Here is a 20,230-nt window from a genome sequence, read left to right on the forward strand (position 1 = left end):
GCAGTACGTTCAAAGAGAGCCAACCCATTTTTGAGCCAAGCAGCCCGGCCCGCTCAATCCGAACCACAATTTCTGGTCAGATCTTTTTTCTTTGAAACCCGGGCTAAGATTTTAGCTCGATTAAATTTTAAGTCTTCATTCACTGAAATAACAATTTGTTTATTTTAGAATTAGCCTACTGGTATAGTAACTGAATAATTTTTTTAAGTAAAGCTTGGATTTAATGACATTTCACATCCGACTCAAACCCTCTATTATATATTTTCTATAATATATATATATATATATATATATATTTTTTTTTTATACATTGAAATTTAATTATATAGTCTCAACTTTTAGAGTAGTCTGTGTGAGTTTTATAATATGGGCCAAGAGTACGTTGGGTTGGGAAATGCATGGCGAGGTAAATGCAAGAATAACAGAATTGCTGAGAGACCACTTACCTTGACAATAGATCTTAATTCAATGACATGACATGACATTGGCATGTTAACGAACTTTACTTAAGCAATTTTCCTTCATCCTCTAGTAATGAGCTCACATTGACCCAGAAAAAGAACATTACAAACTTTCTGAGTCCCAGTTGGTAGAAGAGGGGGATAGACATTACATATAAATTAAGCCAGCCCAATTACATGTGAAATTAAACACACTATGTTGAACAAATGGCTCCGTATAATATGTCTTTGAAGTATCAAACATTGTTTTAGGTGGCAATTACGCTCACAAAGATTAATTGTTCTACAGTGATGTTATGCGTTGCCCTCAGCTTATAGAACATTATTCTGATGATGAGTTCAATATTTCGATCACAATTCACCATGACTAAACTGCAAACAAGTTCGACAATGTTAGTCCTTTCAGATTTAGTAGTGAACAGCACTGCCAACAAGTAGCATCAAAATGGGTAACATGATTCCTTGAGTGCCGAAAGCCTACCTGGCTGGATACTGTTCCTGCACTACACACGTCCCATTACCACGAGTCAGTTTGAAGACTTGATCATATTCACACCATCTTGCTATCTATCTTTAATGCTCCTGAAAGATAGCGAACGATTACTGTGTTTTGTATTGTGACTATCCATTGAGGTAAATTTGTAGTTCTTGTACTATATCCAAGCTGCACTGGTAACAAAACAGTCCTTGGATTTTTCTGGCTTATAGACTGCAAACAAACAAGTTCCAAATCTTTAAATAAAACTTGCTTTACGTGGAATCAGGCTTTTAGACTGTCTGCTTAACAACAATACAAAAAAGACAGAAAAACTCCAGAAGCAAGAACTAGTACCATGAGTTGATTAGTTTGGAGACAGAAAATCTATTTACTGCCTGATCATTGCATAGTATGGATTTAAAAATGAATGGCAGAGTAAGACATAAAAGACGGAAGAATTGAAAAGTAATTACTCATTGATTTAAAAGACATCAATGGGAAAAGCTCGAAAGTAACAAAAGTTGTTCAATAAATAGCAAGAATTCAAAAGAATACTTGCCCATACATAGTAGCATAATAATGGAAAATTCCTTACAGTAAGATACCAAAAGAATCCAAAAGAAGGAATTCAGAAGAAATTACCTGAGCTTGCTTTATGAATATTAACACAGTTCAGGAGAGAGTTCATTTTGGCCGTGCGACCTTCAATCCATCCATAAGTCCGGACGCAATATGGGGAAGAACAAATGGGAAAATAAGGAAACTATTCTCCTTGGTCTAAAATTTTGTTCTCTAGTAGTTACCCAAATCTTGCAAGCTCATATGCAATAGTCCTATGAAACAGAAAAGGATTTGATACTGTGAATATTTGTCTAAGGAAGTATACTCTGGAATAATAGCATTCTAATACCTAGAGCTGCAGGATGAGACAGAAAGAGTGCAGTTGCAGTCATACAATCTGACAGTAAGTTGTTGTATTTCATCATGAGAAATGTAATTAATATTTAATTTGTGACTTATATATTTTGATAAAGACAAACTATCAAAGGTAACACCCAACAGAGAGAAAAGAGGGATATATTGGGTTATTAAATGGTGATCCTACGATGTGAAAGCTTATAAATTAGAAGTGCAGGTGGATTTCTTATCTGTGACAAATCAAACAGAGAATAGTCTTACCTGACATAATTTCACGATCTGTGATGAGAGAGAAGTTAGAAATTTCATTATCCAACATGTAGGATGAGTTATCTCCTCCCAAGCATTTTGTCCAAAGTAATACATAGTTTAAATATATCTGCACTAAGACAAAAACCATGCCTACAAAATGCCCTGATCGTTGAATCAAATACTACAACATCTGGAGAAAAACCTCGATCATCAATTCTCTTAAATAGTTCAAGAATTTCCTTGAGTCTTCTTCTCTTAACCAGTCTGCGGATTAGACGAATAACAAGATCTTTGGAGAGTCCATTTTCAAGAGATGTCTCAAAACACTTAATAGCCTCAGAAATTTTTCCTAACTTACAAAGGCCATCAATCATGACGGCGTAGGTAATTATATCAGGAGAAATCTTCCGGACAGCCATGTCAGAGATTAGAAGTTGGACCTCAGTAAACATTCCTTCCAAGAAAAACCAGTGGATTAGCGTATTATATGTCACGACATCTGCAGAAAACCCTTGGTTGCTAATTAAACATTTTGCTTTGGCAGATTTCCCACCAATACAAAGGCTATGAATCACAATATTGAATGTTCTTACGTTCGGATTGATGCCCTTTTTTATCATGTCAGTCAAAAGCTTAAGAACAGCCCGCCATCTCCCTGCCTCACAGAGTCTGCTCATAACAGTGTTGTAGCCAACAACACCAGGATACCATCTCAACTCAGTGTTCCTTTCCAACAAGCATTTGGCCTCCCAAACATTCGAACAATGGCAAAGGCAATCAAGAAGGATAGTCAAAGTGACAACAGTAGGATATAATCCATTAACTAGCATGACTTCCAACTGGTTAAGGGCCTCCTTAGGCATCCCTTTCTTACACAGACCATTCATGTATGTATTATAAGTAACTGAATTGGGCTTCCAACCCTTCAAATTGCATTCCACTAAAACCTGCTCAACTTCATCGAATCTCCCAACCTCACAAAGTGCTCTGATCAATATATTATAGGTGAACGAGTTCGGAGGGCAACCAATACTCTCCATAGTGGCCATCAGCTCTTTAGCCTCTTCAATTCTGTTCTCCAAACAGTAGCCTTGGACGATTGGCGTGTAAGTGTGGACGGTGGGTGAGCATTTCTCCTCCAACATCCAATCAAGAGCACCCCATGCCTCTTCCATCCTCCCTGCCCTACAGAGACCGGTGATCAGAGTCGAATAGGTTGTTGTATCAGGACTAAAACCACAGCTTCTCATCCTCATTATGACCTCATAGGCCAAATCAAACTGTTTCAAATACCAAGAATGCAACTTAACCAAAATGTTGAAAGAAGAAACGTTGGGAGTTACTCCAGACAATATCATCTCCTCAAACACTGCTTCAGCTTCTTGTGGGCGGTCGGCTATCACCAAGGCATTGATAACTGTGTTGTAGCAAAGGACGTTGGCCTTGCATTCGGACTCCTTCATCTCACTAAACAGCCTGAGGACTTCGTCGACCTTGCCAACCCGAGAAAAGGCCTTCATCAACATGTTGTAATCAAATAGGTAAGGCCGAGTCGGCCTGGATCCGCTCTCTGGAGCATACACTTTCTCTGATTCCAAGGACTCCATCACCGCATTGGTTAAACTACGATGTGGGTCTTTTCCTAAAGGCACTTCTGGAGACACCAAGATCGTATTTTTCAACTCTGGAACGTAAACTCGCTCTGGTTTCGGTGGCTGTATCACTGCCCTGGAGAAATTAACAACTGGGTCTTCTCCTGAAAAATGTTCGAGTCGAGAAGAGATACTGGTGGGTTCCTCAGGGATGTCGTCGAGAAGAAATGGGCGCATCAAATCGAAAGCGTTGGACGCAATGGCTCGGCTCCCGGAGAAGCTCCGGTTACTCTTGAAGCCTAAGCCATGGCGACGAGCGGTAATCGAGAGCTTCACAGTCTTGAAGAAGGATAGGGCGGAGGTCGCCAATGGCGGAGGGAGAGATTTGAAGGGGAGAGAAGAGAAGGCTGGAACATCGGCGGCCCGAAGGAGATAACCCTACTTGTCTTTCGGATCCCTTCATCCAGGTTTCCCCGAGTCCGAGTTAATAAATTTTTTTGAGCAAATTACACTTCACCCCCTTTAGTTTGGCAAAATTTTAACTTACACCCTTATGCTCTGACAAAATTATAATTTTTAGATTTTTTTTACTATAAATAAATTGCTAATTAACTACACTATCTCTCTGTATCATCAAATCAAACTATATTTCTATAAAAATAATTAAATCTTTATTTCTTACGAAAGACCAAAACCTGGTTTTATTGAAACATAAATAATATTAATTCTTCCACACAGAGATTAACAAACAACCAAGTAATTAAGATTTTTCATAACTCCATCAATAGTTGATTAATAATTACAATCGGATTAGAACCACAAAAAGAGTTCAATATTTAAGTTTAAGATATATAAAAGTAAATTAAAATTATACTAAATCACTATTTTTCTCATATTGCATCTATAACCCTGGAGGCATTGCCGACACTGGATCTCTACTCACATGATAAACACCACTAAGTGCTACGTAAAAGCAAATTATTCTACAATGTGGTCGTGATGGAGCCTTTAATTTGAGTTTACCCTATTTAGCCTATAATTCTACAACACTCATGAGGCCATGACCGTTCGGAATCTCTTATTTCTTTCAAATTTACTTTCCTATATTTCGATGATTACCATTTGACGACAAATATTTGGTCAGGATAACAAGATTATATATATCTATAGCACCACCTACTATCCAGCCATCCAGGAATTACTTAAGGAAAAAAAAGAAGTTATGCTATATGATAACTGCTCGAATGCCTGCATGATATATGATAACTGCTCAACTATGCTATCCACTAAAGAAAATGAAATAAAAAAGCTTACGACAGCTTAGTATGTTGGAAACTCTCTGAGTAGAGAGAGAATAACTCTTTTTGTTGCTCTTATCGTTTTGTCTCACCTGTTCGGATATACATCTACGAGTCAGCAAAGAGAGGCGTGAAAGCCATTACTGTCGGCTGCCGGCTCTCAATAATGTGATTAAACTACTAGATATATAAAGCCACGTAAGGGTAATTAATATGCTAGAATTGAAAGATGGATATGAAGATTGACGATTATACCTCACAGAAAGATGAGGCAGTGGTGAAATGGGGAAGATCTCTTCCTGTACCAAGTGTTCAGGAGCTCGTACGGACAGATCCACAACTAGTTCCTCAAAGATACATCAGAAACTTTGCTGATGGTCCAATAGATGCTGCTATAGATTTTGCTCCTCCACCCAGTATCCCTGTTATTGATTTCACCTTGCTTTCAAGTGCCAACGGTTGTGAACAGAGAAAATTAGATCTCGCCTGCAAGGAATGGGGCTTCTTCCAGGTTATGCAGAAGCAATCATCCTGCTTTTTTTTCTTTCTCTAAAGCATGAGGTGAAGCAGACTCAGTAAACTAATAACTATAAAGTATTTCCCTATGCTTTGGGAGATAAACAAACAAAGAAAAAGAGAGAAGAAAATCTAGAATATGAACAGGCAAATCATTTTCCAGCATTGTTTTTATACTTCTTTGGGGTGCTCCTTGAGGATATATTTCCAAATTCCTTATAGGTTTCTAACATTTAGCAGATTATAAATCATGGAGTACCGGAAGATACATAATGCCGAATCAGGAAAGCAATGGCTGGATTCTTCAGTCTTCCACACGGGGAGAAAAAGAAGTATGCAATGCCATCGGATGATATCCAAGGGTATGGGCAAGCATATGTAGTATCTGAAGAGCTTGCCCCCTGAGATAAGACAAATGAAGTATTGGCCAATCATAGTCCCAGATTTTAAGTATGTTCCCAAACTCGCCGAAACTTAAATCTGTTCACAAGCTAACTCCATGAATATCATATTCCTGCTTATTTTATATCCAATGGTTTTCAACTCAATGCGTTGTAAAAAAAAAAAGGATTTTCCTCTCAACTTTCCAGAAATAGATCATTTTCTGGGTCTATCTAGGGACCATCACTGAATTTCTTGAAACTAAAAATGAGGTGAATTCGTAATAATTGTGCAGATATCTGCAAATAGATATCATCAGATTTAGTTGTCTAAAGGAAAAATGCTCTGAGACTGTATTCTGATAAACAGTCACAACCCTTCAGAACTTAGATTGACACCAAGTTAGTTAAATGAATATCCTACATCTGTCAGTACATTTCCATCAAGATAAGATCCACAGTGTAACTCCTCAGAGTGGAGATTCTTGTAACATGTTTTTTTGTTCCTGTTCCTAATTTCTCTTCTTTTTGTCAGAGATGCAGTTGAACTCTATTTGGTCGAAATGAATAGAACATGAGCAAGCATGAGCTATTGAGACTTCATGCAACTTTGAAACTGGCTATGCGTATGAACTACTACCCAGTCTGCTGTAGACCTGATCAGGTTCTTGGTGTTAGTCCACATTCAGATGGCAGCTCTATTACCATTCTTTTGCAAGAAGATGATATCACTGGCCTCCAGATCAGGCACAAAGGGGATTGGATTCCTATCAAACCAATTCCAAGTGCACTAGTAGTGAATATTGGGGATGCCATTGATGTACTCAAATTCACCAACACCTTATTTCCTATTACAACTTTGCAGTTACAGAATTCATGTGCTAAGCTTTACCCAAACAACCATGCCTCCTTGATTCTTAGTATGCATCTATGTAAATCTGAAATCTACTCAAAACTCCACTGGGTTTGATCCTCAAGTGATATATATTCCACCTAATTTATATCTCACTAGTCAGCTATATCAGCATCATCTCCACCCCAAAGATACCCTAGTAACACCTCTCACTAATAGAAAATAGCAAGAATTAGTCACTGACCTATCTTTTTGTCAAAAAGAAAAGCATAACTCTGCTAAGGTGGCTCCAGGCACTTTCAATCTAAGATCATAACCTGAAATCAGTACATACTCATAGTACTTAGTACTGCAGTGCCTGTGCATCATACCATGCCCATGATCAGACTACATTTTCAGCACAGGTTCTTCCATTCCTTATGTATAAAACATCAAACTCAGTTCCTCAATCTAAACGCTCAGCCTACAGATGATCATCAAAGAATTCTAAATCATGAAATTAGCTCTATAAACATCATATTTCTTCATAAAACTGGTGACAACAATCAGATATTTAGCATTTCTTCATCTATAAAATCAACTTTGACATATTGAGATTATATTGAGAACGAATTTGGAAATAAACCATTTAAGAATAGAAACAAGTTCCTACTGCAGGCAAGTCTAGTAAATTAGGCTTCTTTCTTAGTGGTTGAAAAGACACAAAATTTGAGTTATATGGACGAAATTGACTCATCAACACCTAACCAATTTGCATACTGACCTGTACGCCTCTGTTACAGTTATTGCTAATATGTGCTTCAAACTAGTAATATTGATTACCTGAATATTGGATATGAGCAATGGAATGTATGAAAGTGTTGAGCATAGGGCTGTAACAAATAAAGATAAGCAAGGATCTCTCTAGCAACATATGTTTTGCCTCATGGAAATGTGGAAATTGGGCCACTGGATCAGATGATAGATGAAATCCATCGCCCACAAATGTACAACAAAGTCAAGTACCTTGATTACATCAGATATACCTTAGCTAGGAAAATGGAAGGAAAAGCACATACTCATGCACTAAAGTCCAATTATAGCTAGGAAAATAGTGTATCAGCAAGAACAATCAAAGATTCTATTTGCAAGCCCTATCAATTATTATGAATGTGACCCTGCTTCTGTGTTGCTGTTTTCAGGATTTCATATGTAACTCCATATCCATTGCACTATACACAAAACATGTACAAAGGGTCTGATAGGAAAAGATGAAACATACTATCTATGTAGTAATGTAACTACACCGATGGCTGATTGCTTTTTATACCAAGTACTGAAAATAGTAAATTAGTTTAGATAAATGAACCAAACAGACTAATGCATATACCTAAGAGGTCCTCTTAAACCGGGCAGAACTGAATATATTTTGTTAGCTTTTGTGATTAGCAAATTTGTGAGAAAGCAATATCTTTTATGATGTAAATTTTTTAAAATTTATTGTAAAAGCCAATAGCACAACCTCTTCCTATTTGGCAATCAAAATTGAAGTTATTTCATTTGAAGAATAGTGTAAAAACTAGAAAAAAAAAATTAAGGGTTGAGAGAGGAGAGTGCACGTGACGAGGCACAAGAGATCGATCGAATCCAAATCTGTTTCAAATTTGAATCTTTGCCCTATAAAAAAAAAACCCTAATTCTCTCTCTCCTCAACCCCCCCCCCCCAGCCTCCTTTTCCTTTTCCTTCTTCTACTTCGTTTCCTTCTTCCTTACCGTCGGAATCGCCACGTGGGTTCGGCTCGTCGGAGCATCGTCGGAGGAAATTGGGACCATCACACCCCTCTTTAGTAAGCCCTCTCTCACCCCTCAAGTTTAATTTCAATTTAAAGAGGTAAATTAGAAATACCTAATGGTGGGGACACCACTTTTTGTCACGTTTATTCTCGTAAGCACAAAAGGGTTGCACTCGTGGCCCTTTGGCTTAACGAGGGTTGTGACTAGACACCTTCTAGGGCTATTTTTTCATCTTGTCTTTTAGTCACATTCTAGGGTTATTTTCGTATTTTATCTTTTACTTTATTTGGCTTATATAAAGGCTTGTAATCATCTTTTATGGGTTAATGAATATTTTGAGAGTTTTTTCCTATTGAGTGTTTGTTGGTGGATTCCAACGTCGGTGGATTCCGACACCCCGATTGGTGGATTCCTCGGGTTTGATTATTTCTCCCTACTTTTTCTTCTCAACTCTACAATCTAGACGTTGTTCTGCATCAGCTTTGATATCAGAGCGGATCATTTCCTAGTTTATGGATACTCCACCGCCTGGATTCTACGCAGCGCCTCATCTTTTCTTCGTCAGATCAATCGCTCCACGAACACCACATCGCTACGAAATCCGTCGCCCGATAACATTAGGATCCGGATCCGAGTTACGCGAGGAGATCACCCTCAAGGAGGAAAACAATAAACTATTACCATCACAAGGAGATAATCACAACCCCAGTCGTCACTCACATCCATCATCCCATCTTCCTCTGTTCGCCGACGCTGCCGCCAACCTCCACGGACGACGCCACCGCCGATTTCCACGGCCCTTGCTCTGCCGTGCCACCATCTTCACCACCATCTTCACCATCTACTACTGTCGTCGCTGCAGCCCCTGCGCGGGCCTGCAACTGCTTCATCGCAGTCATCGTTGCCATTCTTGCAGCTCCCTGCCATCGCACTGCTGCCGCTGTCCCTACCACCGTAGCTGTCGCCACAATCGCTGTTATTGGATTCCGGCCACCATTATCACGACCACCATCTACAGTGGACGCGCGACATTCGGTAACATGCTGAACTGCAACATCAGGTAAATGAACTTCTTATGAAGGGTTTCATCCGTGAGAGCCTAAGCCATTGTGTTGTGCCTGCCTTGCTCACGTCAAAGAAGGATGGGTCTTGGCGTATGTGTGTCGATAGTCGAGCCATCAATAGAATAACAGTCAAATATCGTTTTCCCATTCCACGACTTGATGACATGCTTGATATGATGGCGGGAGCTTCAATTTTCTCTAAGATCGATCTTAAAAGTGGTTATCACCAAATCCGAATTCGCTCAAGCGATGAATGGAAAATTGCTTTTAAGACGAAAGACGGCTTGTATGAATGGTTGGTAATGCCTTTCGGTTTATCAAATGCCCCAAGCACTTTCATGTGTGTTATGACACAAGTGCTTCGCCCATTCATGGGCAAATTTCTTGTGGTGTATTTTGATGACATTTTAATTTATAGTCGATCAAAAGAGCTTCATTTGGACCATTTGCGTCAAGTCTGTCTAGCGCTTCGTGCTGCTCAACTCTACGGCAATAGGAAGAAATGTTCTTTTCTTGTCGATCAAGTCATCTTCTTAGGATTTGTGATTACTTCGGAAGGAGTTCGCGCTGACCCTGAGAAGGTCAAGGCAATTGTTGATTGGCCGAAACCACGAAATATTCATGATGTGCGTAGCTTTCATGGCCTTGCTACTTTTTATCGCCGCTTCATTCGAGGATTTAGTACTATCATGTCGCCGATCACTGCTTGCTTGAAGAAAGGAGATTTTCATTGGAGTAAGGCAGCAGATAAAGCTTTTGAAGAAATTAAGAAGAAAATGACAATAGCACCTGTAATGCATCTTCCTGACTTTTCTAAAGCTTTCGAGGTAGAATGTGATGCCTCAGGCATCGGGATCGGCGATGTCCTTAGCCAGGAATGCCATCCTATTACCTATTTCAGCAAAAAAATTAAATGAGGCTAAGAAAAAGTACTCCACTTATGATAAGAAATTTTATGCGGTTATTCAAGCTTTACGCTATTGACGCCATTATTTACTTCCGCATGAGTTCGTGCTTTATTCCGACCACGAAGCTCTTCGATTCCTAAATTCTCAGAAGAAACTAAATTCGAGACATGCTCGTTGGATCGAGTTCTTACAGGAGTATACTTTAGTACTCAAACATAGAGCTGGAGTTAAGAATAAGGCGGCTAATGCGCTTAGCCGAAGGGTTTACCTTTTGTCTCCCATTAGCATCAAAGTCACTGGGTTTGACAAAATGAAGGAAGATTATACAACTTGTCCGGACTTTGGCGAAATCGTTCTCACTTTGCTGACTGATCCGAACTTAGCTTTGGACAGTTATTCCCTCCAAGACGGTTACCTGTTTAAGGCTAACAAGCTTTGTGTTCTCCGTACGTCCGTGCGTGACTTCCTTGTTTGGGAGATCCATGCCGGCGATCTATCGGGTCATTTTGGACGTGATAAGATCATTGAGGAAGTGGAGCGTCAATTCTACTGGCCAAGTCTCAAACGTGACGTCGCAAAATTAGTTGGTCAATGTAGGACTTGTTAGTTAGCAAAGCACAGAAAACAAAACACCGGACTTTACACTCAGTTACTCCGTGCCGATCACCCGTGGCGGGACGTTAGTATGGATTTTGTCCTGGGCTTGCCTCGCACATTTAGAAAACATGATTCAATCCTCGTGGTTGTGGATCGCTTCTCTAAGATGGCCCATTTTATTCTTTGTACTAAAACCTCTGATGCGTCACAAGTGGCCAAATTGTACTTTGCCCATATCGTCAAGTTATATGGTCTTCCAAAAACTATTGTTTCCGACCGAGATGTTCGCTTTATGAGCTATTTTTAGAAAAACCTTATGGCACATGGTTGGCACAAAATTAAAATCTTCTACTGCCTATCATCCTCAAACCGATGGTCAAACCGAGGTTGTTAATCGTAGTCTTGGAAATCTTTTGCGTTGTCTCGTGGGTAATCATAACAAAAACTAGGATGTCATTCTTCCTATAGCCCAATTTGCATATAATAACTCCATTAATAGGTTTATTGGCATGAGTCCATTTGAAGTTGTTCATAGTTTTAAAGCACGCAAACCTCTAGATCTGTTGCCTATGTCATCTTATTCTAGAATCTCTGAGTCTGCCGAAACATTTGCACATCATGTTCATTATTTGCATCAAGAGATCACTAAGCGAATTGATGCGAGTAATCACCAGTATAAATTACATGCCGACTTGCACAAACGTGCCAAGAAGTTCGATGTTGGAGATCATGTTATGATTCGTCTCAGACCCGAACGATTCCCTTCGAAGCTATTCGAAAGTTGCATGCCCGTGATGCAGGACCTTTCCAAGTTCTGAAACGTATTGGTGCTAATGCTTATGTCATTGATATTCCCCCTGATTATGGCATTAGTTGCACTTTTAATATTGAGGATCTAGCAGCCTACCATCCACCTATGCACATCCCCACCGAACCCTATGCTACATCTACTACCCTTCCAGACATCCCTACTGTGCCAATTACCACTTCTTCGTTCCCATCCACATCACAAGAAAAGATAGACGCTATTTTAGATGATCAAATAACATCTACTGCAGAAGGAGGGGTTCACCATTTTCTCGTTCGATGGCATGAGCGACCAGAGTCTGATTGTACGTGGATCACTTGCGAGGAGTTACAGCAGCTTGACCCTGACATTTTGGAATACTATCAAAGCCACTCGACTGGGTCGAGTTTCTTCCACCCAAGGAGAGTTGGTTGGGACACCACTTTTTGTCATGTTTATTCTCGTAAGCACAAAAGGGCTGTACCCGTGGCCCTTTGGCTTAACGAGGGTTGTGACTAGTCATCTTCTAGGGCTATTTTTTCATCTTGTCTTTTAGTCACCTTCTAGGGCTATTTTCGTCTTTTATCTTTTACTTTATTTGGCCTATATAAATGCTTGTAATAATCTTTTATGGGTTAATGAATATTTTGAGAGTTTTTTCCTATTGAGTGTTTGTTGGTGGATTCCAACATCGGTGGATTCTGACACCCCGATTGGTGGATTCCTCGGGTTTGATTATTTCTCCCTACTTTTTCTTCTCAACTCTACAATCTAGACGTTGTTCTGCATCACCTAATTCGTGAAATTCGGCTTCATCGGCAAATCAGGCCGACCGACGGCTTTGGGTCGCAACCGCATCGTCACCGGAAACTTCGTGCTCTAAGCCCGGTGTCGGTGATATTTTCTAGGAGGCCCTCGTGGCTCAGGTTGTGGTTGGCCATGGGTGGAAAATCTTCCACCGTTGGTCGCCGTGGTTGACCTTCCCTCCAGTACAGGTCGTTGAGGTTGCTAGGGAACCTCCGACGAGGTTGATAGGCTGCCGGCGACAATGGTCGCCGGCGATGCCCTCTCTGTCCCTTCCCTTTTCTCCTCTCTTCTTTCTCCCTCACCGATCGCTTTGGGGAAGAAAAAGGTTGGGCTCGGGCTCAACCCGAGCCAACCTTTTTCCTTCTCTCGAGTTCGAGTTTGGGTTGCGGACCCGACCGGACCCGACTTTTAGCCTTAACTCATGGGCTGCAGGCCGACCTGCAGCTCAGTTCTTTGTTGGCTTTGGGTTGGGCCAAGGCCCAACCCAACTAGCATGAGGTGGAAGGGCGGGCTACAGACCAACTACAGCCCTCCAATCCATTATATTGGCTGAGCTAGGCTCAGCCCGATAAATTCTATTTTTGGAATGGGCCGGGCCAGAAGTAGCCTAGCCCAATCCAATAGGTAATTAAACACATTTTAGTTCTTTTTATTTAATTTTAGAAATATTGATATTATTCAAATTGAAAATTTTATTATTATTTATTATTAAAGGTCATGATTCTTAATACGTGAGCTAGAGATTTGAGATTTCGGTTGTCTTGCCTAGACTTAGGTGATTGAGTTCACTCACATATTTATTTTATTATATTTCGTACCTTTGTCGGACCATGTAAATTTTCTGTGTGCAAAATTATTATTTCATCCGTACATGCAAAAATTTAATTGTTACATTTTTTATGTGCATTTAATTATTATACTCAGTGCATCATTATACTTTGTGCAAATATTGAAATTAGTGAAAAGAAAAAAAAAATGAGACTAGTATTATTATGACTAGAGAATAGTCCCGGTATAAATCGCTTGCAATTTTTCGTGGTGACTCAAGTCTATCTGGAAGTCCAAGTGAGTCGTAAATTAAATCACTGCAGTGACTTTCTTAGGTGACTCTGGCGGGGTTAGGGAACGGTCCTACGATGAATGAAAAAGTCATAGGTGACTCTAACTTCTCTCAACGGTTAGTGGAAAAGACAGAATGTGTTAATCACATGGTGATACCATCAGATGACCCTAACCGGATCAGTTATGAAGAAAATTCTCGAGCGTCATCTCGAGATGACTTCTAGTTGATGTAGATTCACAGAATTTAGACCAATTAAGACATATGACAGTATAAATATTGAAAAGATGTTAATACGTCGAAACTGTGCAAGGTTACAAGTTATGACTCTTTATGGTTATCATTTTTATTATTTTAAAGAGCACATTTTATTGCAAATTGTTATGGATATTATTGCTTTCAGTTAATCTTATCCAGCATTAATATAATTTAGAATTTATTTAGTTTTCGAGTGAATTCCACTCACTAAGCTATAGTTGTTGGCTCATGGATTTTTTTTTGTATTTATTTAACTATCTCAGGTAATAGTCAGCGGGGCGACTGAGCGTAATGTACCCGGACTCCACCTCCACTTAGGATTGACCTATTTACTTTTCCACTCTTTTGGATTTTATGTTTTAGATTAGAAGATTTATTTATTTCATTAGAGACTCAAAAACAATAACATTATTTTATGTTTATTGCAATTAGTTAAAAATTTAATAAAGCGAATTTTTATTTTATTTATTTATTTGCCATCGTACTCGAAAAAAGTATTATTAAGGCTTCGTGTATCTTAAGCATATTGAGATGCATGGCCGGTCATGATTCCTATTTCGGGTCGTGACAAATAGTATTACATGAATTAAATTTGAAACATGTTCGAATGAGATTTGATTCCGTTCGAACAAGATAAATCCATTCGAACTTGATTTTTCCCAAGAGAAAACTTTATCCAACATAGGAAGTCCGTTCAAACAGATTTTTCCGAGAATAAATTTTATCCATTATTTCAAAATCTATTCGAACAAGATATCTTGGAAAACTCAGGGATTCAAACATGATTTAATCCATCCGAATAGAGCGTAGAAGATTCTTCTTTTTAGTTCGAGTTGTCTCCAAATTAGGACTTTTTGGAGCCTACATTTTAGGACTATAAAAATTAAGTCTTAAGAGAAATAGAGAGGCTCTTTCTTAGAAACTATTGAAAGCATTTTGAGAAAACAAAAAGGAAAAGAGTTGGAAGAATAGAATAGTGACGTTTTCATACTATATTTTAATTGAGCTCTATTAGATTCAAGATTGTGTTTGCTACTGTCTCAAGATACCTTGGAACACTCAAGCATTCGGACGAAATTTAATCCATTCGAACGGAGCGAAGAAGATTCTTTTTTTCAGTCCAAGTTGTCTCCAAATTAGGGTCTTACCTTTTGGGATTATAAAAAGAAAGTCTTGAGGAATATAGGGAGGCTTTTTTAGAGGCTATTGAAAATATTCAGAGAAAAAAAAAGAGAAAAGTTATAACAAAATTAAAAGGCAAGGTTGCATTTGCTACTACCTCAAGAGTCACAGAGGCAAATCTTCAACCTTAAAAATCACTAAAGTTGGATACCAAGCACGGAAAGCGATATATTGAGAGAAAATTAAGTTAATCATTTCAGAGACCGTTGTAGGTAATAATAGACAGTATGTAAGTGTTTTATAATCACTTATTATTACAGTACTTAATTTGATCCCGAAGAAAGGATCCGTGGTTTTTTACTCTTATATAATAAGGGGTTTTTCTACGTTAAAAATATTATATTTGTGTGTGCTCTTATATTTCCATTTTTAGCTATAACCTAGCATTCCAATTAGAAAAACATCTTCTAATAAGTAATTAGTTATTTTCAAATCCATCATCTAAATAGTAGTTTTAGACGAAAGAAGATTTCAATGACTATAAGATTAGATAATTTCAAGCATCATACATCCAAATAAAGGTACGCATTGAATTGAATCTGATAAAGGCAATCAAGTAAGACAAGACAAAATAAGAGAAACTGGGATAGTAAAGAAACATAGATGGGCTATTTGCAGAAGAAAGAAAATTCTTAGATTTTAGTAATAGTAAAATTGGGCTTTTGAAACTGAATGCGTTCATTTTATATATCAAATATACATATTTTTATAATGAAATATGCACATTTTACTCAAGATGTGCATAAGAGCCCATTTTTGTTATTTTGAAGACTAAAAGTTTTTTCTTTTACAAATGCCCCCAAAGAAGATCTAAGAATCATAAATTTAAAGGGCAACATAAAATATTAAAGAAAATAAAGATACATGTGTTATTAACCAAGAGGAAGAAGAATTTGCAAAGAGAAGGAAGTCAATAAACATAAAAAATAGAATGAAATAGATAAATAAAACAATATTGAAGCTAATTAACATCCATATAACAACGTAAAATTGCAGTTTGTCATAAATATAGAAAAATAAAGATAAATAAAACAAGAAAAAAGAGGAAAAATTACATGGAAATTTGCTTAGTTTAACTTTAACATATATTACAATTAATTAATAAATTTGAAAAGAAATATACAGAAACGTATAGCAAAACCAAAAGATGGTATTGGTAAGTCATCCAAAATAGAAAAATCATGAAAATGCTCAATACTAGGATAGAGACTGATAAATAAAAAGGTCAACAACAAAAACTTCATGCAAATTTATCTAATAAGACTAAAGAAATAGTAACAAAATCTAATTAATTTACATATAACAGAAACATAAAAAGAGAGGATGTGAAAATTAATTAGAACAAAACCAATAACTAAAATTGGAGGATTAAAAACTGTGTAATGGATCATATTCTGAAACATTCAAGAAAAAAGTAAAAATATTTAAAAAAAAATTAAAATAGAAATCAAGAAAAAAAAGAACCAAAAAAGAAGCCACCCCATTAGAAGGAAAATGAAAAATTTTAATATGAAAAAACAGAAATCAAAACAAAGAAAAAATAAGCCAACGATTGGAAAGAAAATAGAAAAACATTAAATGAGAAAAATAAAAGAAAAAAAAAGAAAATGCCATTAGAAATCACAAGGAAAGAAAAAAGAAAATAAAATAGAAAAGGAAGTTTGTAAACCACAAAAAGAAGAAATGCTGAATAGAAAATGAAACCAATATTTAAACAAAATAATATACATAAAACAAGGTAAATAAAATATATCCTAAACATAAAAATAGGAGACAAAGAAAGAATCAAAATGAAAGAAAAGGTATAAAAAAATTCGCTCAGTTCAACCTCAACGTTATTCGTAGCAATTAATATATATACATCTATATCAAAACCAAGAGATGCTCATGAAAAATAAGAAAATCCATGAAAATAGAGACTAATAAATAAAAAAGATTAACTATAAAATACAAATGGAAGAATAAAAAGTCTAATAGGACTAAGGAATAGTAGCACAATATTATGTATAGATAGTAATCAAAACAGGAAAAAGAAGATATTTGGAATTTCATCAGAATAAAATGAATAACTACAATTGAACAATTAAAAAACTATGAAACATTCAAGAAAACTGTAAAAATAATCAAAAATATTATAAATAAAATTAGGAAACAAGGATTGAAAGGGAAATAGGAAAGAAACAATTCCAATCACAGGTTGGAAGGGAAATAGAAAACATTAAATTAAAAGGTAAAGATAAAAAAAGAAAATTAGAAATTGCAAGGAAAAGAAAAAAAAATTCAACAGAATGTAAGTTAATAAATCAAAAAGAAAAAAGATTGCCATTAGAAATCACAAGGAAAGAAAAAATAAAATAAAAAAGGAAGTTCGTAAACCACAAAAAGAAGAAATGCTGAATAGAAAATGAAACTAATATTTAAACAAAATAATATACATAAAATAAGAAAAATGAAATATATCCTAAATATAAAAATAGGAGACAAAGAAAGAACCAAAAAGGAAGAAAAGGTGTAAAGAAATTCACCCAGTTCAACCTCAACGTAAAATTACAGTTATTCATAGCAATTAATATATATACATATATATCAAAACCAAGAGATCTCATGAAAAATAAGAAAATCCACAAAAATAGAGACTAATAAATAAAAAAGATTAACTATAAAATGCAACTGGAAGAATAAAAAGTCTAATAGGATTAAGGAATAGTAGCACAATATTATGTATAGATAGTAATAAAAAACTGGAGGAAAGTCAAGACCTGGACTGCTTTGCTCTAATCCCACAACGGTTCCGAGACGGAGCTTAACTTGAGTGTCGGTTAGGATAGTAATCAAAACAATTATGTATAGATAGTAATCAAAACAGGAAAAGGAAGATATTTGGAATTTCATCAGAATAAAATGAATAACTACATTGAATAATTAGAAAACTATTAAACATTCAAGAAAACTGTAATAATAATCAAAAATATTATAAAGGAAATTAGAAAACAAAGATTGAAAGGGAAATAGGAAAGAAACAATTACAATCACAGGTTGGAAGGGAAATAGAAAACATTAAATTAAAAGGTAAAGATTAAAAAAATAGAATTAGAAATTGCAAGGAAAAGAAAAAAAATCAATGGAAAGTAAATTAATAAACCAAAAGGAAGAGAAATGCATATCATCACATGTAAGAAGTAACATACTATGAGATTAAAAAGAGAAAAGTGATAATACAAGCCACACCAAAAACAAATAAAATGTATGTGGAAGAAAAACAAGAAGTGAAATTAAGAAGGCAAGTAAAGTTACAAATAGAAAAGGAATAGAGATAAATCTGTAGTTAAAACGATAGAGAAAGATCATTCAGGAAATCAGAAAGCAAACCAACACCCATGAGAATAAAGTAAAAGCAGAAATAACTAGAATTATTAGGAAAGTGAAAAAATTGATAACTTCACTCTTTCAAGAAATTCTAATAAAAATATTCAATTAACTAGAGACTTGCCAAAAAGAAATCATAAAAACATAACTAAAATCTGGAAAAAATAATTATATGAAAAACAAAATAGTGAAAACATTAAACATTGGACAAAGAAAAACCATGAAAGAATCAGATAAAATAATAACCACAATATAGTATTACTGAAAAGAAATAAAAACTCAAAAGTTTGTTTAATACGAGCATAACATATAACAAAATATCATCAATTCAGTAATTATAAGATAAGAAGCCTAGGAAAGTCTAAAAGAATCACCTGAAAATTTAGAAAGAAAGCTTATAGCAACATAGCTAGCCTAAAGGCTGACAGAATAATTTACAAAAAGAAAATGTGAACGTAATTTCCAAAGAGAGTGTCCTGCTACCAATAACCATAAGAATTAACACGGTAACAGAGGAAGGGGGCCTCAGATATATGGATGATTTATGAAACCAGTTGAGAGGAGATTAAACAGACGAAGTTACATATCAGTCACAAGTACCGCTACTGATGAGTTGCGACTAATTTCTCTCCAAATAATTTCCAGCATACACTTCAAGATTGATCTCAAGAAAGAACTGTATCTAATTAGCTTCATCTTTCTTCAGGTTATGAATCTTGATCACATATAGAAGGTAAAAAGAATAATATCCAAAGCACGCTTCAAGATTGATTCCAAGAAAGAAATTATCTCTAATTACCTTCACCTTTCTCCAGGTGATGAATCTTGATCGCGTATATTGTCAAATTAATTACCAATTTCTAAAAGATTACCTTCGATCTCGGCTGGAGAAACACCTCCGGACTCCAAAACGTCCTCCTCGCTTCGATCACAGCAACAAAAGAACGATATGAACGGCTAGAGGGAGGTACAGATCGCAACCCATCCCACGATTCAAGATTTGAACGAGAGAGAGAGAGAGAGAGAGAGAGAGAGAGAGAGAGAGAGAGAGAGAGAGAGAGAGAGAGAGAGAGAGAGAATAGGAGAGTACTGGACCTTTCTCGGGGCACCTCTTTTTATAAGCCGAAGCAGTTCCACATATAGAAATTAAAACAGATGACCGATGGCGGGCCTTTTTCTTTTCCCTTCTTTAGTTCAATTAAACCTCATTCAAATCGTATAAAATATCTGTTGAAGCAGTAAAAAATTATTCATTTTCTTTTTAAACAGAGCAAGGTCTGATCGCCTGTTCTACTGTACAAAATAATCGGTTTTAATTTATTTTTTTTAACTTTTTATATTTGGCTTATCTGTCAAAATTAGCTTCACTTTTTTTTTTCTTAAAATTAGTTTAACCTTATACGATTGAGCATTGAGACCTTTTTAACCTCTTCTTACTCCTTTCCTAAGCTTTTGTTGGAACCAAAATAAGGTCATGTTAGAACTTTTCGTTCCTTTTGTTTTCATATTTATTTTAGAGATCCAATTGTCAGTAATTGTTCTTTTAAAATGAGAATTAAATTTATATAAAAAAATAATAGGTACCTTTGGAAGCTTAATAAGCTTCTACCCATACAGTGTGCCATAATAAGCTCTTTTTTTTAATCTCTGAGAGAAAATATTGGGGACTAGACCCCAATT

At 36.4% G+C, this 20,230-nt stretch overlaps 1 protein-coding gene and 1 long non-coding RNA gene across 6 annotated transcripts; one reads left to right on the forward strand and one right to left on the reverse strand.

The window, feature by feature from the left end:
* Positions 1-501: 501 nt before the first annotated feature.
* Positions 502-19,610, reverse strand: LOC140781847 (uncharacterized). 5 transcript variants are annotated; one of them, XM_073128114.1, is made up of 6 exons: positions 19,423-19,610; positions 5,255-5,485; positions 2,119-4,259; positions 1,582-1,641; positions 943-1,043; positions 502-833 (listed from the first exon to the last, which is right to left on the reverse strand). In XM_073128114.1, exon 3 carries the CDS (start codon positions 3,936-3,938, stop codon positions 2,187-2,189), a length of 1,752 nt encoding a protein of 583 aa, XP_072984215.1. In that variant the 5' UTR covers positions 3,939-4,259; positions 5,255-5,485; positions 19,423-19,610; the 3' UTR covers positions 502-833; positions 943-1,043; positions 1,582-1,641; positions 2,119-2,186. The 5 variants fall into 5 exon arrangements, with proteins under 5 accessions (XP_072984215.1, XP_072984214.1, XP_072984212.1 ...); XM_073128113.1 differs by having other exon boundaries at positions 943-1,170; XM_073128111.1 differs by having other exon boundaries at positions 943-1,170; positions 1,582-1,772; positions 2,119-4,158; positions 19,423-19,609.
* Positions 5,371-6,795, forward strand: LOC140781849 (uncharacterized). Its single transcript, XR_012107751.1, has 3 exons — positions 5,371-5,510; positions 5,756-5,965; positions 6,431-6,795. It is a non-coding gene; the product is annotated as an uncharacterized lncRNA (long non-coding RNA).
* Positions 19,611-20,230: the final 620 nt, after the last annotated feature.

The sequence above is a fragment of the Typha latifolia genome, chromosome 2, assembly GCF_019914945.1.
Source record: "Typha latifolia isolate L0001 chromosome 2, TyphaL0001v2, whole genome shotgun sequence".
Lineage (NCBI taxonomy): Eukaryota > Viridiplantae > Streptophyta > Magnoliopsida > Poales > Typhaceae > Typha > Typha latifolia.